The 20,878-nt window shown below is 39.2% G+C and overlaps 1 protein-coding gene across 4 annotated transcripts in view; it reads right to left on the bottom strand.

Annotated features, from left to right (window-relative positions):
* EDRF1 (erythroid differentiation regulatory factor 1) overlaps positions 1 to 20,878 on the bottom strand; it is a 44,451-nt gene that overhangs the window by 11,573 nt on the left and 12,000 nt on the right. For 2 of the 4 annotated variants that reach the window (XM_054436474.2, XM_054436476.2), the window contains 13 exons: positions 19,083 to 19,230; positions 18,891 to 18,999; positions 18,452 to 18,563; positions 16,740 to 17,000; positions 14,640 to 14,711; positions 14,182 to 14,332; positions 11,936 to 12,124; positions 11,387 to 11,587; positions 9,309 to 9,527; positions 6,636 to 6,859; positions 4,850 to 5,008; positions 4,525 to 4,674; positions 2,947 to 3,100 (listed from right to left, as the gene is read on the bottom strand). In XM_054436474.2, the coding sequence (XP_054292449.1) occupies positions 2,947 to 3,100; positions 4,525 to 4,674; positions 4,850 to 5,008; positions 6,636 to 6,859; positions 9,309 to 9,527; positions 11,387 to 11,587; positions 11,936 to 12,124; positions 14,182 to 14,332; positions 14,640 to 14,711; positions 16,740 to 17,000; positions 18,452 to 18,563; positions 18,891 to 18,999; positions 19,083 to 19,230 (2,149 nt within the window). The remainder of the gene's footprint in view (positions 1 to 2,946; positions 3,101 to 4,524; positions 4,675 to 4,849; positions 5,009 to 6,635; positions 6,860 to 9,308; positions 9,528 to 11,386; positions 11,588 to 11,935; positions 12,125 to 14,181; positions 14,333 to 14,639; positions 14,712 to 16,739; positions 17,001 to 18,451; positions 18,564 to 18,890; positions 19,000 to 19,082; positions 19,231 to 20,878) is intronic. The other 2 variants (XM_063670393.1, XM_063670392.1) reach the window with 1 other exon arrangement.

Raw genomic sequence — 20,878 nt, 5'->3', positions numbered from 1 at the left:
GTCTGGGGCTCGAGGCCCACCTCACAATTTACCAGTTGTGTGGTCAAGTCACATAAGCACTTAGTATCAGTTGTCCTAATTGTAAAATAGTTTATTACATCTCTGTTCAAAGGCAGGAAGTCAGACGAGATGAACAAGGTTTTGTTTTATTCTAGAGCCTTCTAAATACAATTTTTCTACAGCTATCAGATACTACAGTACACCTTTGCTCCTGTTCTCCTAGAACTCAATTGTGTGCAGTGGTGTGCAGTAGAGGATTAATCTTGTACAAACAGAGGTTTAGTCTTTGTCCTTGGCTCCCAGAAGGTAATCACTAAGTCCTTGAAATGTCCTGCCCAGTAAGAATGCCTTTGTTTACCTGGGGGGCCTTGGGTCACAATGGATAGCCTAACAATGGGATTTACTGTGGGGACTTTGGGCCCCAAGGTAACAGCTTGACCTCTGGAGGCACTGGAGACAAAGATCAGCCACGTGGCAGTCAACCATGTCTATGTGACCAAGTTCCAGTGAAAATTCTGGACACCAAGGCTTGGGTGAGCTTCCCTAGTTGTACATGTATTGATTTATACACTTGGTGAGTACTGTCATGCATCACTGCCGGGGTGAGTCAGCACTATCTGTAACTCCAGCGGCAGAGGAACTGGGAGCTCCGCGCTTAGAACTCTCCAGGACTCTGCCTCCCGAGCCTCTTCCCTTGGCTGATTTTAATGTACATCCTTTCATTGTGAGAAATTGTAGCTGTAAGCAGAACAGCTTTCAGCGAGTTCTGTGAGTCCTTTAGCAAATTCTCAAACCCGAGGGTGGTCTTGGAGACCGCCGACAGACTTGCAGTTAGTGTGAGAAGTGAAAGTGGTCTTAGGGACTCCCCAACTCTGCAGGTGGGGAGAGAATAACTGTTGCCTTCTTCCTTTAAAGTATAATCCCACACTTTCTAAACAACCTATTATCTTTAAAATCAATGGATAAATGTGATTTCAGCATAGATTTGGCATCTGGAAGACAAGCTATTGCTTATGTATGAAAGTGTTGTTGGGGCAAGGACCAGACAATATAGACACTAGGAAGGGAGATCTGAATCATATGTACTAGAAAAAAAAAAAACACTGGGTAAAATTAGAATAAAAGGTGTCACAAACTACAGCATTTATTAACTTGGCTTACAAAACCCACAAACCTGGCTAACAAAACCCTCTAAAATATTTACATTATTTTCTAAAGCACTCACAGTAGTAAAACATTTAAAGGAGGGAATTAAACACACTTATCATCTTAGCAAATTTGTTCCAGTATCTTCCAGCACTTTGGGAGGCCGAGGCAGGAGTATCGCTTGAGCTCAAGAGTTTGAGACCAGCCTGGGTTTATAACATAGTGAGACCCTGTCTCTACAAACAATTATTCCAAAATTAGCACTTGTGGTCTCAGCTACTCCGGAGGCTGAGGATCCCTAGAGCCCAGATGGGCAAGGTTGCAGTGAGCCATGACCATGCCACTGCACTCCAGCCTGGGGGACAGGGTAAGACTCTGTCTCAAACAAAACAAAACAAAACAAAACAAAACCCCAACAACAACAAAGATGCTTGATCATTCTAAGGAATTCAAACATGGCAGAATATTCAAAGGTGCAAGTGAAAACTGAAGATCACTCTCCCCAAACCTTCCCCACATAAAGAGCTACTGTTAATTCTGGTGACTGTCCCACACATCTAGCCATGCGTTATATGCCAGCAAAAAATTAATTTTAGTAAAAAACCATTTTTAGAAACTGTTTTAGATAGGTAATACATTCCCCAAATTTACAAGGTCCAAACGGGTATACAGCGAAACCCCTCCTCCTGGCCTTCCAGGTTTCCTCCCCAGAGGGAACAATGTTACCAGTTTCTTATGCATCCTTCAGGGGCTACTGTATTATGTAAACTAAGTCATACAGATTTAAAGTATTAACCTTATTTTACAGCAGACTGAAAAACTAAATGAACTGCTGCACTTCAAATAATTGTTTCTTGTTTCTTTACCACACAGGAGATATTTCTCAAAAGACTCATCTGCGGGAGAGGAGAATAGGTGAGCAAGAGAGAGAGGGGGAGAACTTAGGAAAAATCATTAAGTGGCTAAAGTATCTGCTTACTCCATGCCACGGAAAATAACATAAGAAAGCATTCTCACTTTCACCCTTCTCTATCTCCCGACTTATCTTGACCTCGGTCAGGCTCTACAGTAATGTCTGTTTTCTGGAACCACAATCCAAGGGTCAGCTCTATGTTTAAGGGGTTCAATAGGGCCCACTACTCCTTTACTGTTGCCTCTCCATTCCCAAATTTCTCATGCCGATTTAAATCTTTTTTTTGTTTTGTTTTGTTTTTGTTTTTTGAGACACAGTCTCGCTCTTATCACCCAGGCTGGAGTGCAGTGGCACGATCTTGGCTCACTGCAACCTCCGCCTCCTGGGTTCAAGTGATTCTCCCACCTCAACATCCTCAAGTAGCTTGGACTACAGACCTGCACCACCACACACGGCCAATTTTTGTATTTTTAGTAGAGACGGGGTTTCACTATGTTGGCCAGGTTGGTCTTGAACTCCTGACCTCAGGTGATCTGCCTGCCTCAGCCTCCCAAATTGCTGGGATTACAAGCGTGAGCCACTGTGCCTGGCTGATTGAAATCTTTAACTGTCTAAATTTATTTGTCATTTTTTTTTTTCCAAACTAGGGGTCATGGGCCCTATCTCAATATTTCTAGTCACTGAACATAATCTAATACATTTCTCTAAGTTTTAAAAAGCACTTCAAAAAGTGTAGTGATTTCTCCCCCTCTCTACCCAAAGTCATTAACTATGGGGCAAATTAAAAAGAAAATAGTATTATTTAGATTCACAGGCCTGTCTTACTCTAAGACAATCCAGCACTAAGCCAATGCATACATATCTGAGAAATGAAAAGTAAGACTTACTAGTCATCTGAAATTCAGCAAATGCTACTCTCTCTAGCTGCACTCTAAGCAGTTCGCAGGGAGCATCTTTGAGCAGCTGGAACAGCTTTGCGGCCTTGCTGTAATGAAGATCTGCCAGCACCCGGTGTTGTTTCCTAAGGTGTTCATCACCAACCTAGAACCAAACCAAAACAAGCAACAAATCCTTCACGGTAACTACTTCAGGCTTCACTAAGTGCTTCTTAGTTATTTTTCCCCCACTGTGGGTCTTGCTAGGTCTTATTAGTTTTAGCTTTTATATTTAGTTCTTTAATCCATTTCCTTTCTTTTTTTTTTTTTTTTTTTTTGAGACAGGGTCTCGCTCTGTTGCCCAGGCTGGAGATACAGTGGTGCAATCCTGGCTCACTGCAACCTCCACCTCCTGAACTCAAGCAATTCTCCTGCCTCAGCCTCCCAAGTTGCTGGGATTGCAGGCACCCGCCACTACCGCTTGGCTAATTTTTTAATTTATTCTGGGGTTTTGTCATGTTGGCTAGGCTGCTCTCTAACTCCTGACCTCAAATGATCCACCCACCTCGGCTCCCAAAGTGCTGGGATTACAGGCATGAACTGGAGAAGATTTCTTTCCACTTCGCCTTAGGAAGTCCTCAACCAAAATTCAGGTTTGCCCAGATGGCCTAATATCCTGAGGGCAAAAGCAAGCTTAAGGGTGCCAAGACAATTCAGCAGAGGAGTAGTCTTTTCAGCAAATGGTGCTGGGACAACTAGATATCTATATGCAAAAGAGTGGGGAGGCCTGGGAGGAGGAGGCTGCAGTGAGCTGAGATCGTGCCACTGCACTCCAGTCTGGGCAACAGAGTGAGACCCTGTCTCAAAAAAAAAAAAAAAAAATCTTCTCCAGTTTAAGCTGTATCTCAAAAGATACTTTTCAGGATAAAGGCAACCCAGAAGTAAATTCATGCCAAAGGGACTGTAAGGTAAGTAGTCTTACCTTACAGGGGAGAAAAAAATCAACAAAACAAACAAAAAAACATCACTGAGAAACTACAGGCCCAAGACTCGCAGCAGAAGCCAAGCAATCTCTCGGAAGGAAGTGCCTTTATCCTCGGCCTCAGATTATTCTCAGAAATACAGGCATTTGGGCACCAGGATTCATGTACAATACTGCTGGCACTAGATTATTTCTAATAGCCTCAAACTGGAATCTGGAATAACCCAAAAATTCAGTAATCATAGACTAGATAAACAAACTACGATATAGTCATTTAATGACTACTGAGCTGAGAAAATGAACAGCTACATGTGCCAACACAGATGTATCTCAAAAACACGATGTTAAGTGACAGGGAGTAAGCCACAGAACACCAACAGCGGATTCGTTTTCCCATGCTCAACATGGAGCACAACGTAGACATATTGTTTAAGTGGCACAGCACAAAAAAGGCACAGACACAGCAGAAAATTTAGGACAGCAGTACACCTGAGTGGACGTCAAGGAAGACATATATGACCATGTTAAAAAAACAAAAACAAAAACAAAAAGCACCCAGAATGCTTTTAAACTGATGGGGCACTGTACTTAACTTGGACTGACAATACCTGATTCCTCAGACAGCTGTGGTACATGGAGGCCAGCCTGTGATGGATGGTTGCAGCTCGATACTGACAAAGGGGCTGTCGAGCAGACACTGAATCCACATCGCAGTATTTTAGGGACTTCATCATGGCCTCACTGACTTCTTTTTCAATCTGTTTTTTTTTTTTTTTTTGAGGGGGGAGAAAAAAAATAAGCTCGTAATCTGACTGTAGGAGTTTTTAAAACGTTTAAATACTGCTTATTAAGGAAAAGACAACAGATGCTAAATATTGTTAAACAAGGGAATTAGATTGAGAACTTATTTTATAATCCAGCAAATATTATCACCTGCTCCTGAGCTTTTCTAGATAACGGAGCATAGTCTTGCTGTAGAGTTGCCATAGTAAAGTAAGTAGTGGACAATTCCCAGTTCACTGAATCCCAAACAGCTGGGTGTATGTCTCGTGTTCCCAATGACCTTAGCGCTTTCAAATAGTAATCAATAGCCTGCAAAGGAGAAAACAGTGTACATTTCTGACTCAGCTTAAACATATACCAATACTGCATTAAAATAAAACACACTTCACAACTACCCAGATGTTAATTTAATTTTGGGATAATTAATAAAGGGACAATATTATGAGGAAATGAAAAAAGTAAGTCAATGAAAATATTTCAATGAAGAAAGTTATTCCGAGTAGACTGAAGACCACTCTGTGTTCCCATCTCAAGGCTACAAGAAGCCAATCCGTGCTGCTGCTTTCTGACTCAGGCTGAGCATGAGGATGCACTTGTTTCCTTTGTTTTCTTTTTTTCTTTCTAAATGAAAATTACAGTTTATATAACTAGTAAATCAGATTAAAAACTTGCCAAATTTTACTGTAAAAAGAAGTATCTCCTCCTACCTTGTTACCCCAATCCTCAAATACATGGCCACTATATTGAAACCAAAAACAAAACCACACTTAAATCACCCAGCAATAATTTCTACATTTCTGGTGTTTATTTATTCACTCTTTTCTGTGTATATATAAATCTAAAAAAGAAAATCAAAAAAGGTCACTCATTTAAAAATTTATGCCACCAACATTCTTCACTAATGTCATTTAAATTGCTTCAATTACTCCATGATATGAGTGCTCATATCTTTGTACCCTCTCCAACAGTGGGTGTGACCATTTGTCATAAAATTTGGCAATCTAATAAATAAAACTCAATTTTGAGGCCAGGAGTTTGAGACCAGCCTGGCCAACATGGCAAAACCTCATCTCTGCTAAAAATATTATAATGCCAAAATGAGACAGGCGTGTCGGCAACATGCCTGTAGTCTCAGCTACTCAGGAGGCTGAGGCAAGAGAATCACTTGAATCCAGGAGGCAGAGGTTGCAGTGAGCCGAGACCGTGCCACTGCACTTCAGCCTGGGCAACGGAGTGAGATTCTGCCTCAAAAAAAAATAATAATAAATAAATAAATAAATAAAAACTAAACTTTGAAAATTTTCTTTTATATATATTAGCCATTTACTTTTTTTAAAAAATGTGTACATTTTGTGTTCAAGGTTATTCGCTCTTTTTTCTCTTTGGGTGGTTTATTTTCAATGATTCTTATTTTATATAGCAAGAGTGTATTAACCTCTCATCTCTATGATTTGCTTTCAATTTCAGTTTCTGTTGAGCATTTTTAGATCTTTATTTTTTACACATTTGTGCATTTTAGAACTTTATTTTTACACATTTGAGTTTATTCAACTTTTACCCAGGATTTCTGCTTACTGTGCCATGCTGGGAAAGTCTTTCCATAACCTATCATATAAGCCTCTACCTATATTTTCTTCTAGTACTTTTACAGTTTCACTTTCTCCATGTCAATCTTTAATCCATTTGACATTCATGCTCGTTGTACAAACCATTTGCAGAATCATCTTTTCCCTTCCAATAACACATGTCATCTTCAATACTCAATTCTTACTAGTCTTAGGCCAGGTTCCAAGTGTTTTCATGATCTGTCTGGTGGTGTACCATTAGCACAGTTTAATTATTTTTAGTTTTGTAATATTTTAGTGAAACAATGGCAAAACGTAAATAAATGACAGGTATGAATGGGTGAGGCCCAACATGTAAGCGAATATGTTACCTTATTATAATATAAGCCTTCTTCTGGTGAAAATTCACGTTTAAATTCATCACCTGCACCACAGTGCGCCTGTGCACAAATTCGCATGAGTCTTCCCGTGTTACATAATAAAAGGGCGGCATTTGTGGCATCCTCAATTGACTCAAAGTTGTGAATTCCCTTTTCAAAACAAGAAAAGCTTTTTTTCCACAACTGTTGCTCGGCAGCAGACACAGATTTGCTCACTTTACAGAGAAAGAAAGAAAACAACTGTGTAAGCAGACATCAGTGTAAACCCTAGCACTGTCTCTTGATGAGATAAGAGGAGGATGGCAGTGACAGGAGTGTGGTGGCAAGCCAGTCACCTGCAGTCAACCGCGGCTCATTGCTCTCACCACGCCTGTTACATGAAAGTAAACGTGTCCCTCAGAGTTCATATGTTGAAGCCCTAACCCCTAGTTCCTTAGAATGTGACTGTATTTAGGACAGGTCCTTTAAAGACATAATTAAGATTAAATGAGATTGTAAGGGTGGTGTCCTAATCCAGTATGACTGGTGTCCTTTTAAAGAGGGAGGGACTCCAGGGGTATGCACAGAGAGAAGGCCCTGTGTGGACACAGCGATAAGGTGGTTATCTGCAAGCCAAGGGAGAAGCATGAGAGGAATCAAAAGCTGCTGCCACCTTGATCTTGAACTTCCAGTCTCCAGATCTATGACACAATAAATTTCTCGTTATGTTAGCTAGTCTATGGTATTTCATTACAGCAGCCCCAGCTCACTAACATAGCTTAATGAAGTCTCTCACCATCCTGCTCTGCCTCACCCAGGATGGGAACCATCCCTTTGTCCAGCACATTCATGCTGTATGCATGGCCCACCCATTAGTCACTTAGTAGCTGTCTGGGTTATCAGATGACTGTTACGATATCGCTGTGCTTTTGTACAAGTAACCCTTATTTTGACTTAATAATGTCCCAAAGCACAAGAGTAACGATGCTGCCATACTGTTGTAAATGCTGTTAATCTCTTACTGTGCCTAATTTGTAAATTAAACTTCATCACAGGTATGTATGTATAGGAAAAAGCACAGAAAAACTCTCCAGTTTCAGGCATCCACTGGGGATCTTGGAACACATCCTCCAAGGACAAGTGGGGTCTACTGTACAACACTTAAGTATAACCCTCTTCACTATTAATCAAATGATATTAAAATAAGCAAAGAAAAACATCTGAACAAAGCGCCATTTTGTGAAGATCCAAAAGCGTGGTCCCCATGGAGTTTGAAGAGATTACAACCTGTGTTGTATTCAATTTCCCTAGCTTCCTGACTATCACTTTCCAGGCTCCCTCACTGACTGCCCCCCTCCAGATGCACCGTAAATGCACAGGTTCTCCCACTAGCAATGAACTCTTTGAGGGCAACATTTGTATCCCTAAGTGCCAAGCATTATTCACAGATCAACAGGCACACAGGCTGGGTGCAGTGGCTCATGCCTGTAATCCCAGAACTTTGGGAAGCCAAAGCGTGAGGACTGCCTGAGGCCAGGAGTCCGAGACCAGCCTGGGCAACACAGCAAGACTTCATCTCTAAAAAAATTTTTAAAAATTGCTTGGGAGGCTGAGGTGAGAGGATTGCTTGAGCCCAGGAGTTCGAGGCTGTGGCAAGCTATGATTATGCCACTGCATTCTAGCCTGGGCGACAGAGTAAGATCCTCTCTCTAAAAAAAAAAAAAACAAAAAAAAAACCAACAAAAAAAAAGAACAAAAAAAACAAAACCAAAACCAAAGGCCCACAGATGTTCAGCTTACCTGCTCACCTCAGTTCTACTTCAGCCCCTTTCTGTTCTCTGTGCCCAGGCTTTACATTCTCATCTATTCTCACGGCTTCCACTATTACCTTTATGTGAATGGTTCTCAGTCTGTCTCACTAGCCCTACAGCTCTTAGCACATTTCAAATTGACTACAAATTATACCTTTCACATATACGCTCCATAGTGAATTCAAATTCAACATGGGCCCAAATGACTCACCATCTCACATCTTACTCCCACATCTTACTACACCATCCCACATCTTACTTACCCACTATCCCACATCTTCCTCACACAGGCCTCTTGCTCCCTCTAAACGTACACTTGCACCCTTTGAGATCCCTGGCTTCTTCCTCACACTGCCTCCTTGGTCTGGAGTGCCCTCCTTTCCTCACATTTGCTGGCTGATGCTCTACACATCCTGTACCACCCTGCTCAACGACACTTTCCCAAAAGCCTTCTAACTTATAACCTCCATAAATGTCTTCTTTCCCCAGTCTCCCATTATACTTCATCGGTACTCATGCACAGCATTTTGAGGCTTTGTGTTCCTATCTAGCTTCCCAACACGAAGAGAGGACCATATTTTAGCCAGTTACATATCCAACATACAGCCTGGCACATGGTTGGATGTCCCATTTGCTTCTGAATTGATCAGATGGAGTGAGTACAAAAGTGAGAATGAAGAACATTGAAATAATTAATTCCAAGGGAAAATCATGTGTTCCTAATTCTATTTCTTAAGAATAATAAGAGGTTCTCTAATAGAGCACCTCTTTATGATATAAAATCAAGTGCCACAGTCCTTTGCTTGACTCATACAAAATTAGCATAATTTTCTGAGAGAACAGGCAATAAAGAGGAATCTAAAGAGATACTCACCTACTCTCTCACTCTGTAATGCAGCAGCCTGATTCATGTAAAACACACCAATTTCATTTCTAATGTTACCCATTCTCTTTAATACTTGTACATAGTGTTCTGGATTTTGGCTTTTCAAGTCACTAAACTGCAAGATTTCATTAGCAGCCTCATAACATTTACAACTAACAGAAAGTTGACTTTCTAAGTCTGTAGACAAATCAGTTGCCCATGCAAATCCTGAAAAGAAAAACGGGATACATCAATGCGAGTCATGTGATTCCTTCTTCCTCAGTATCTAAATGAACCTGAGATTCTAAATTCTAAGTAATAAAAAATGCAATATAGTGTAAGTATACCAAGATTCAATCAATACAACAATATTTAAGTTTCATAATAAAGATCTATTTATTTATAAAATTATATTTCTTGGGATATTAATGTTGGATAAAAATATTTTCCTGCCTATGAATATCAAACAATTTCTGTGATCCAGGTTTTCCCAGGTACACTTGTTTATTAGGATGGACCTAAAGTTGTCCACTAATACGAAGTAAAGTTGTTATTTTTAACTAATGGAAATAGTTCTTGAAATAATGTGCCAATATTAACTTTAAGTCACTGAGGAGGCTGCTACAGACGCCCTCGAAGATTAAAAATGCCATCTAGTGGGGACTGGAGTAAAAAGAATATTTAACTGAAATTGCTATGATGGGAGTAGTAAAAATACACCAAGGACTTTCCTACTACATCTATTAAAACATGATTATTTGAGAAAGACGGAAAGAGGGGAAGAAAGGGCAAAACTATTAGAAAATAACACATTTTTCCCTCTCCCCCAGTATACTCCTCCAGCTGTGAATTGTCTAAAACTTTGGGAGGCAAACATCAGGTAATATTCAGTATAACAATTTAAGAGCGTAATAAAACAACCCCATGAGACATTACAGAAGCACCTTCAGAAGACTCATCTTTTACTTCATTCACTGTGTTAATGGCAGCGTGCTTACACACTGTGCTGAGGTAAGAGGGAGGGATATCGCTGCTGCGAATAAGATTATTCTACTTCCCAGTTTTAAAGCCTGACAATTCCAAACAGAGTGACATATTCAGCAAGACAGGTGGCTATGAACTAACTTTAAAAACACTGATCACTTTATTTCAGCCCAAGGAATCACTCAGAAGGTTAATTAACCACCTTCACCAACTGTTATACCTTTCAAAAGGAAACCTATGGCTTTGTTAGCTGACTACAAGTGTTACCTAGAAGAACCTCATGAAAAGAAGAGTGTAAAAAGCTGACACAAGGCTGGGCGCAGTGGCTCATGCCTGTAATCCCAGCACTTTGGGAGGCCAAGGCGGGAGGATCGCTTGAGTTGAGGAGTTTGAGACCAGTCTGGGACAACATGGTGAAACTCTGTCTCTAACAAAAATACAAAAATTAGCTAGGTGTAGTGGCGCATGTACTAGTCCCAGCTACTTGGGAGACTGAGATGGGAAGATCACTTGAACCCAGGAGGTGGAGGCTGCAGTGAGCCAAGACTGCCCCACTGCACTCCAGCCGGGGTGGCAGAGCAAGACAGTGTCTCAAAAAAATAAATAAATAAAATAAAATAAAAAGTTGACACAACTGTCTTCATATCTTACTTTATATTTAGTTCTAGTTATATAAACAGTAATTATAAAATACTTAAAAACCATTTTATACAAATACACAAGATCATGCTTAATCTTAAAATTGGGAAATGAATAAAACAGCAGGCCAGGCGTGGTGGCTCACACCTGCAATCCCAGCACCTTGGGAGGCCAAGGTGGGCTAGCTGGGCATGGTGGTGCATGCCTGTAATTCCAGCTACTTGGGAGGCTGAGGCAGGAGAATCGCTTGAACCCGGGAGGCGGAGGTTTCAGTGAGCCAAGATTGCGCCATTGCACTCCAGCTTGGGCAACAAGAGCGAAACTCCATCTCAAAAAATAAATAAATAAATACAGAGCAAATATCAAAACTCTAATATTTCTATCCCTTTTCTGAATACTCAAATAAGCATGAGCTAGACTGCACAGTCCCACTGTGAACCACGTGGTCCAAGCCTGTGGCACACCTTGGCAACTGGACTCTCTGTGAAGGCTATGCAGGATCTCCTGGTCTTCTTTTGTTTGGTAATGAAACTCTTCAAGGTGTGCTGCTCTATTATTTGCATTCTGGGCCAGCATTAGTTGGATATCACCACAAAGTGTCAAATATTGAGAGAGAAACAGCAGCACTTCGGAAAGCATATTGGTGCAGAGGCAGCAATAAGTATCTGTTTAGAAAGGGAGGGAAGAAGAAAAAACACAAATGCAGAAAAAATTAATGATCATAGGAAATATGAAGAAACTGTGTTACCAGCTGAACGCTTTGTAGCACTGTATCTATTCTGTTTATTTTATGTCCAACAATACATATTACGGTTTCATGTAGTTCAAAGCAAAGAGATGTTAAACCACTGAGCAGAAACTAAAATAGAAGGTAACACACACAGGATTGGAAACAGTTATTTTAAAATAAAGATTTACTAGAAAAATAGGAGTAAACTTCCACTGTGATTCAGATGCCTTCTCTGTTCTCTCTTCCCAGTGCCTATTAAACATATTCATTTATAGTGGCTTACCATGGCTTTGCAAAGCTAATTTAATGTATCGTAATGCTCTTCCATATTTCTGAAGACTCATGGCAGCATCAGACAAAACATAATAGGCCTTTGATGACTTGAGAATCAGCTGAAGTTTCATTTTATGTTGCCAAGAGCCAGGGATCATTCCAGATTGACTGGAATAATTGCCCTTCTGAAGGGAGCCCACTGTGACATGGAGAGAAAAAAAAAAGACGGCACATTTCATTTGACTATAAGTCTCATGCACAAAAAATATTTTCTGTTTCTTGATGGAAACACTCTAGACTTAGGTGCTATTGTGACAAGACTGGTAAATACTATGCTTTACTACTTAAATACACCGGAGTGAAATGGCTGTGTTAAAAGACTCTCACTTGGGAGTTCTAAGGCCTTCTGCTTCCCTGACATCGGCAACTCTGTCATTCTCTTCCAGTGTCACTGACATAGCTAATCTCATGAGTAACACCTGTCTCCTTTTTCCAGTCTATGTGTCAACCTGTCAAAGTTTACCTTCCTAAAGCACAGCTTAGATCAGCGTGAAAGCCTGTCCTCAAACACGAAAATGGCTTCTCCCCACTTAGCTAGTTGCATGTTTCTCAGTCTCACTTCCTACTTGTCCATCCTACTACCCGTCAGCCAATGTTAAGTTACTGCTTGTCACTTATAAACATGCCTGTTTTTCCTATCTCCCATCTTAGTTTACTGTTTCCTCTATAAGGAATACTCTTTATTTAAAGTCCAGCCCATCGCTACCTTCTTTACTCAACAAATGATCATTTTTGTGCCAAGTACTGGCCAGGCACTGGAAACTGTGACATGAAGTTATATGGCCTCTATCCTTGATAACATAAACCACAACAAAATATGTTAAGTGTAATTAACAGAGAAAGAACAAAATACTGTGGAACATTTTGCTCTGCAAATAACAAAAACACCCGCCCCTTCCCCCAGACTGAAGGTTTGTCATTTTTTCATCAGCTAGAACACAAGTCTTTCAAGGCGATGAAAGGTACTTAGTCTTCATTATGGTTTAATGTGTGTATGGATTTTTTTCCTCTGCTGATATAAGCATCATCTGTGAGTAAGAGGCATTGTGAGAAACTAAAATTAAGATGAAGTTCTTGTTCACAACTGTGTGTGTGCATGTGTGTGTAAAACCATTTAATGCAGGAACTCTGACATAAGGCAGGCTCACAGGATAAAGTGGTAAGAGAATCAAGTAATACTCATGGAGAACAGAGGGAAACATGGAGATTCTGAGCTTGAGCAGGATTTTCAACAGGGGAGATGGAGAAGGAGACAGAAAAGGCATTTCAGAAAAAAAGAATGGCAAAAGTCCTGGTGTGATCTCCTTACTGCTTGTAGGCTGAAGCCTGGCATACAAGCAGCACTATATAAATGCTGGGGAAATAAATCTATTCCTCTCCTACCTCCGCCATGTTTGTTCAGGAAAAGAAGAAGGGTCCAGAAAGCACTTCCACTATGATTCAGATGTATTTCAAACATACAGGCTCTCTACACTTTTTTTTTTTTTTTTAAACAATTGAAACTGATTTAAAAGGGGAAAAGAAATAAGGTTGGAAAAAGAAATACAACTTAGGTTAAAATAAGAAATTCACAACTTCTGTTTCAAAGTCCATATATTCTTCATGATGTTATGTTCCTGAAGAACAAACTAGATAATTTAAAAGTGACATTTGTAGCTTATTCAAGTACTATGCAGTAACAACAGCCTACACTTCTATAGTGCTTATGATGTACACTGTTCTGAGCACTTTACATATATTAACCATTTAATCATTGTAACAACCCTTTAAAGAAGCAATTATTATCGTCTCCATTTTGAAAGAGATAAAAAGTGACTCAAAGAAGTGGAACAACTTGCCCTAGCAAAGCCAAGATATGAAGTTAGGCAGTTTGGTTAAGTCTGTGGCTCCTACACAATCCAGCGCTTTTACTGAAGCAGCAATTTCTGACAACTCCACCAGGCTGAAGCATTAGTTCCTCACTGTGGGTAACGGGAAGATGCAGGCTCCTTATGTTCTTATTAGAAATGTCCATGAAACATCAAAATTATCCTTTTGATATTTCAACTGAAAGACTACTACCCCTACCCCCAGCTCACAGGGTGTCTTTTTCTCAACGCCTTTCAATTAACGCCCTAATTGACATAAGTCTGCTGTTGATAAAGACCCAGTGTATTATTCTATTGAAGGCCTTATTTGCACATCAATTCAACTTACTTTTGTCCAAAAACAAGGCCATCTGCTTCTCTAGCCCCTCGGGACCCCCTCTTGAAGATTCATCTTCATATTTTAACGGGATTGGAGTGCTGGGGTCAGCTGCTGGCAGGTCGCTTTCTTTTTTGATGCTGCTATCGACAGATTTTAAACCCTTCGAAAAAAGGAAAAGCATTCACTATATACCTAACTTCAGGTCAACTGAAAACTAAATATAAGACAGTATCTGGACTACTGAATACGTTTAGGAAAATTTCCATCTCACAAACAGACTTTCAAGAACTATGTTTGATCTGAAAGATTTGGGAAAAACAAATCTGATTTTCACTTTATGCTTAAGGAAAAAAAAAATCGCAGCAGAACACGATTCGGAATAACATTTAGACACCAACAAACAAGTGTAATTTGCATATCAAGTACAAACTTTACTGAAAAAGTGAAGACTAAACTTAAAAACTTACCTCTAGAACATAGCTAAGCACAAGTCTACAGCGCTCTTCTGTGTCATGGCAAACTGGAAATGCACAACTGGGCTTGAGGAACAAACGTAAAATTATTAATACACTACCAGTGTATTAAGGTCAACATATTGTTTTTGTTGAAGATTAAATTACTGTAAGCATTATCAACAAAAATCTTGCTTAAAAAGATCTTACAACATATATGTTGCTTTAAGTACTTACAATTTGAAATACAATTCTATTATGACAAAAAGGCAAGAACTAGAGTAGTAATGTTTTAGACAAATATAGACATCATCTAATAGGTCAGCTCCACTCATAATTAGCACCGACACTGGGCAAAACACAATTAACAATTAGCATCAGTTTAGAAATAACAAGTATCACCAATATTCTCGTTGTTTAATTTATTTGCTTAATTAAGGAGCAAAACCAGCTAGCAACCTCCAACTATGAAGGATATTATCTGTAGGGGCTTCTACACATGAAGCATTTCATTTTGCTGAATCCCGTGGGGTTGGAATTACTGTTCTTACTGCACAGAAGAGAAGCAAGCACAGACAGTTTAGCAATTTGTCTGAGGACACGGTGAGTGAGTGGGAAGCTGGGACCCTGGAGCTCATGCTGACTGTCCATACCGCAAAGTCATTCAATAAGGATAAGGAAAGGCTAACTAAAGACATGTTTATATGAATACTAAGACTGCATTTTTTGACTGCTTCAGATACTGAACAGAAAGTGCTATCTGTGAAAAATAGTGACACTAACTCATTACATCTTTAATTATTACCTAATTGCCCCGTAACTCCATGGCCTAGTTTTACAATGCAGTTTTCCATATACATGTAACTTTTGCAATCAATGATTATAACCAGAACATTTTTTCACTCCACTGTGGAAGTTCAAGCTGAAAGTGAACTAAAATTTAGATGGACAGTTAATGACTTTTTCCTGCAGTCATTTAGTCAAATATTTACTGAACACCCATAATGTGTTCTAGACATGGGAGATAGAGCGTCTGTACCTGCAGGGAGCTTACGTTCTAGTGAAGCAAGACAAACATAAAAATAAGAACTTCAGGAACAGATAGGCTCCTTGAAGGACAAAAAAGTAGAGCACACTTTGGCCAGAGTGGCCAGGGAACATCTCCCTGAAGAGGCAACATTTCAGTCAAGACTTAAGCCTTAAAAAAGGCAGCCATGAACAGACCTAGGGTAGGTACATTTCAAGCAGAAGCAACAGCAAATACAAAGGCCCTCCAACGAGCATAATCTTGATGCTTTTGAGAGAAAACAAACCCAGCATGGCCACGGCAAACCAATGGAGCAAGTGAAGGTCAGAAAGATGGGCAATGTTTTAAGGTGACAGACATAGCCCCTCAAAAACTTGCTTAAAGTTTCCATCTGAAAGTTACACTCAGTGCTTAAATTAAGAGATTATCTGTAAATACGACTGTATTTCAGTTCAGGGAACAGCCAGAACTCTTAAGGCTGGCCTGGATCTAATCATAGGGAGACGGTATGTTGAAAGGTATGTACTGCCTGGAGATACACTGATGGTAGAAGGACAGTGCAATCCACACAGGGAGAAATCTGTCTGGCCCTCTCCAGGGCAGAGACATGTCCAATACGGCAGACACGACCGCCAGAGTCACAAAAAAAGTACTGTCCTATATAGCACAGGGATAATGTACCAGAGCACACCATATACAGCTCCAAGAGCCACCCCCTTCTCTACTCTATTTCTGTGTTCACCAAACAATCTATATGTCATTTCCCAGCAACCCCGAAACTGGACAGAAGTGCCCTAGTAAGCAGACATGACTATGACTACACACTGGTCACTGGAAAGGAAAATCCTTCACATAAGAATAGACAGACACCTGGTTTACATACCTGTCTACTACAGGCTTGCATAATGTGGGTCAGTTACCCTGGAACAATTATAAAACTAACTTTTAGAATTCAGAAAACTAATGATTACTAGATGCTGGACCATGAAAGGTTTATTGAAGTAATGGTATCTTTTGAAAGGCTAACTATATTCGATTAACGATTATGTTTCCTTGATAAAAATTTAATATAAATTCTAAAGGCTTACTCTGATTTGATGAATAGATTTGTATTTTTCTGGTACTGATAGTTCTCCAACAGACTTGATTATAGCTACTGCTTTGCTATCATCCGATGGATCAGAGCTGGTGCTATAGGATCCATTTTCATCACTATCGGGCATCTCTTCCTCCTCTTCACTATAACTTTCATCAGAATTCTCATTTAAAGGAGATTCTGAATTTTCTTCCTTTTTAGGTTCATCCAATTGAAAAAGTTCTGAAAGCATGTAATTGGCGGAAGCAATAATCTTATGAAAAAGAGAGAAATATGTGTAAATTACTGTCATCAAAAAATAGGTGAATTTTACTACCATACTAACAAATTTTAGGAAGAGGTCTGCACACAGGCTGTTTCCACCATATAGACTGTAACACACACAGAAATGTTCCCAGTTCAAAGCTACTGATACTCTGGGTATGCTCCACAAAATCTTTATAGGCTGATGCATTTCCTATTTCCTGAAATTACTCTATCCTGAGCCCTCCCTCTTAAAAGGTGTCAACTGAATTTCACAGGAGACAAACAAAAGCTTTTGAGTATAGAATGTCATAACTAAAATATTAACAAAAATTTAATACCACCCTATGCCAAGTGAGAAACCAGAATTTTTCTTTACAAACTATAAATTAATTCAAGTTTCTCTATAATAGGCAACTAATATTTATTATACGATCTATGGTTCTAGAAAAAAAAACCATTACATTAAAAAGGGAAAAGTCCATTCTGATATCTCTTAAAATTAGCATTTATATATGACCATTTATCCCATTCTATTATTTATCAGTTCTTAATCACAGACAGTAGTCTTAACACCATTTTCTGACATCCACATAAACCACTCAAGTTCCACTAAACACTGCCACCTCAGTCAGCAATTAGGTTATTTCAGTCAGAAACAAAATGTTTTACTATTTTTCTTCAAAAACATTTCTGAGTTTGGTCTCTAGGATAATCTTTATCTCTAAATCAAATGTGGCCACAATTAAAATTACTTTGGCTCTTCAAAGAAAAACTGCATATCTTACATACCTTTACTGATTTGAACAGGATACAACAATTAGCCTTACAGTGAAAAATAAAGTCAGACAACCGAGGGTAAGGATGGTGTAAAACTGTGGGGAGCATGACTGAGGGAATATTTTAAGAGACACTCTTTCCCCTTCTCTTTAAAACAAATTTTACTGGTCTTTATTTAAGAGATGCTTTAATATCCTGAAGTGTGGAATGTGAACCCTATTTATATTAACAAAGTGGTAACAAGGTCTAATAGCAACAAAACAAAGAACTAAGGGCACTACTGTTAGAATTACATGAGTTCTAAATTTATTGAGCAGTGCTGTCTAAGAGAAATGTAACATGAGTCATATGCAGAAATTTTAAATTTTCTAGGAGCTACATTTAAAAAGTAGAATCTGTGAAATCAACTTAAATATATTTAATCCAATATATATAATATTGCATTTCAACATGTAATATGTACAGACACCCAATCTTCAAAATTCAGTGTGTATTTTACATTTACAGCACATGTCAATTCAGACAAAGCACATTTTAAGTGATCAACAGCCACATATGCTAATGGCTACCACACTGAATAGGGCAGTTACGGAACATGAATCAGGAGGCTTTACTGTCTAGGTAACAATTCCCTATTAGAATGCTAGAATTGTTTAGAGAATACATAAATGTTAATCTTACTTGAGGATGCCTGCTTTTGTCCAATAATTTCAGACAATTAAGAAGCAATGTTCTAATAGTTCCATAGTGCTTCTTATTTTGATTCTTCTTCATCATCATGTTGCAAGCAACCCTAAAAAAAGAGTTTATATCAACTTTACTGCCCATTCATCATTATCTGCAAGACTCAAGTCTAGGAGTGCTCTTGTTTCTTTCCAACAAAGAGCTATAAGAAACAACAAAATATTAAACTTTACACTTTACCCACCACCCCCAAAACATTTATACTATGGTGGCATAAGAAAGCTGAGTAATATTTGGTACAATGTGTATATGTATTTTTCCCCCTACTATGAAAACCTAAAAGCATTTAAAAGCCTTGGTTTGGATACTGTGGCTGTATGCTTTAAAACTTTATATAATAGGCTACTTCTTCATCTTAAATTCTTAAAGCACTCACTTGTACAAGAGAATGGCCACTGGCATGGTGAATGGATTTTGGTATTTGTCTTCAGTTTCTTCACAAAGAGTAGTGAGGTCATAGAGCTTCACTATATCACTGCCACTTGCTGGAAAGAAAAACAAATAAGCCTCATTTTACAGCAGTTACCCAAATCAATTATTGTTCACTCAAGAAGTATTAATAGCTTACCTTTAAAGAGCCAGTAGGTATGCCCTTCTTTGGTACAATTAGATTTCAAAAATGATAAAATATTCTGTGCAATGTCTTTTATGACTTTAGTAGAAAAATTAGAATTTTCCAAATTGGGAATTTCTTCTGTCTTTATCATTTCATATTTCTGTAAAACACGGACAGATGGAAAGCAGTTTAAGAGAAAACCCAAGGAAACAACACCTTTCTTTTTAAAAAGCAACCAAATGCAGAAGTCCTGCAAACAGAGACCTATGTAGCATGAAAGTGTTTAAACCAGTGGTTTTTAATCTTTTTCCTGCTCCAACCTCCCAAAGGAATCTCATCCACCCCATCAGCAAGGGCAGTTCACTATTGGAGTAATTTCAATGGAGAATCACTACCAGATTTAGAACCTCAGATTTAGGCATGATCTTATTTCTGTTCTAACATGGAACAAATCATACCGACTACTTTTACTCCACTTTAATGGTTTTCAACTGGGAAGATGGTAAATGAAGGTACGATTTACCCAGCAAGATTTTAAAACACATGTATTTCTGGCCTTTTTTTTGGCTAGAAACTAGAGTCAGTGACTCAAGGAGAGAGAATCATTTAGGAAACCTTCCAGTAGACACCTCTCTTCCCTTCATCTATGGATTTTATTACTTCACAGGGATGGAGCCGGGGGAATGGAGGTGGCAATAAGAGTCAAGGCTTCATGAGCATTACTACCACTATTTTCAAAGTGCCTTTGCATAGTTTGTCTCCTGTGCACACTCTCCTAAACACCTCCTGCCACATTTTCTGAAGTACTCTAAAACTAGAAACTTCAAATCAACTGGAATGTAAGACCAAACACAATCGTCTGAGGTTGATTTTCACCCCACTCTGTTCATGTGAAGTCCCCAGTGTTGATTATTTCCTTCCTTAAAACGCTCCTTTTCCGTATTTTAATCTGTGCTATTCTTGTTCTCCTTCTCTCTCTCTAAATGCCCTTCTATTTTTACCCCTATGGGGAGAGGCTCCAATGTCTGATTTTAATAGATTCCTCTGGTGACGAAATCTGACAGTATCTAGGCAGATGATGCTTCAATTTACTTCTCTAATGACTGCAACTTCAAAATGCTCACTAAACATTTTTATACTTTCCTCAAACTGAACATGTGACAAAAACATATTACCTTCCCTGTCTAAACCAATTCAACATCCTTATCTCACTAAATGGCACCACCATTATTCTAGTTCCTAAACCCTGGAATCTCCTTTGACTCCTCTTCCCCTCCGCCTTGCTAATGCTTTATCTGCCTCTCTCTTTTCTCTTGCTCCCCACTCCCACCCCAGCCTCTCACTAAATGTTGCCATTTAGGGAGCTGGTCTAACAGTGGTTTTCAATCAAGACTGCAAACCAGAATCATATAGCAGACTTTCAGAAAAGACAGAAGTACACATCCTACTGATACTAGAACACTGGGGGCCCAAGCAAGTGCATTTTTTTCAGAGACCACAAGTGATTCTGATGCACAACCAGGTTAAGAATCACTGGGTTGGAATATAATGGTTCAAAGCATGTCCTCAGCCAGAGAGAGGCACAAAGACTGGCACCACAACTCACTACTAAGGTGACCCTGGGCAACTCACTTGAGCTCCTTGATCCTCAGTCTCTCTTTCCTTCAAATAGGAATAACAGCATGTGAGGTAGCTAAGAAGATCAAATAAGGTAAAGCATTTAAAGCATTCAGCAAAGTGCTTGGATAAAATAAGCACTCAATAAATGCTATCAATTCTTACCATTGTTGATTCTTAATAGTTCCTCT

The sequence above is a fragment of the Pongo pygmaeus genome, chromosome 8 (assembly GCF_028885625.2).
Source record: "Pongo pygmaeus isolate AG05252 chromosome 8, NHGRI_mPonPyg2-v2.0_pri, whole genome shotgun sequence".
Classification (NCBI taxonomy): Eukaryota; Metazoa; Chordata; class Mammalia; order Primates; family Hominidae; genus Pongo; species Pongo pygmaeus.
Note: the sequence above shows the minus strand (reverse complement) of the source record. Positions and strands in the feature narration are given on the sequence as shown.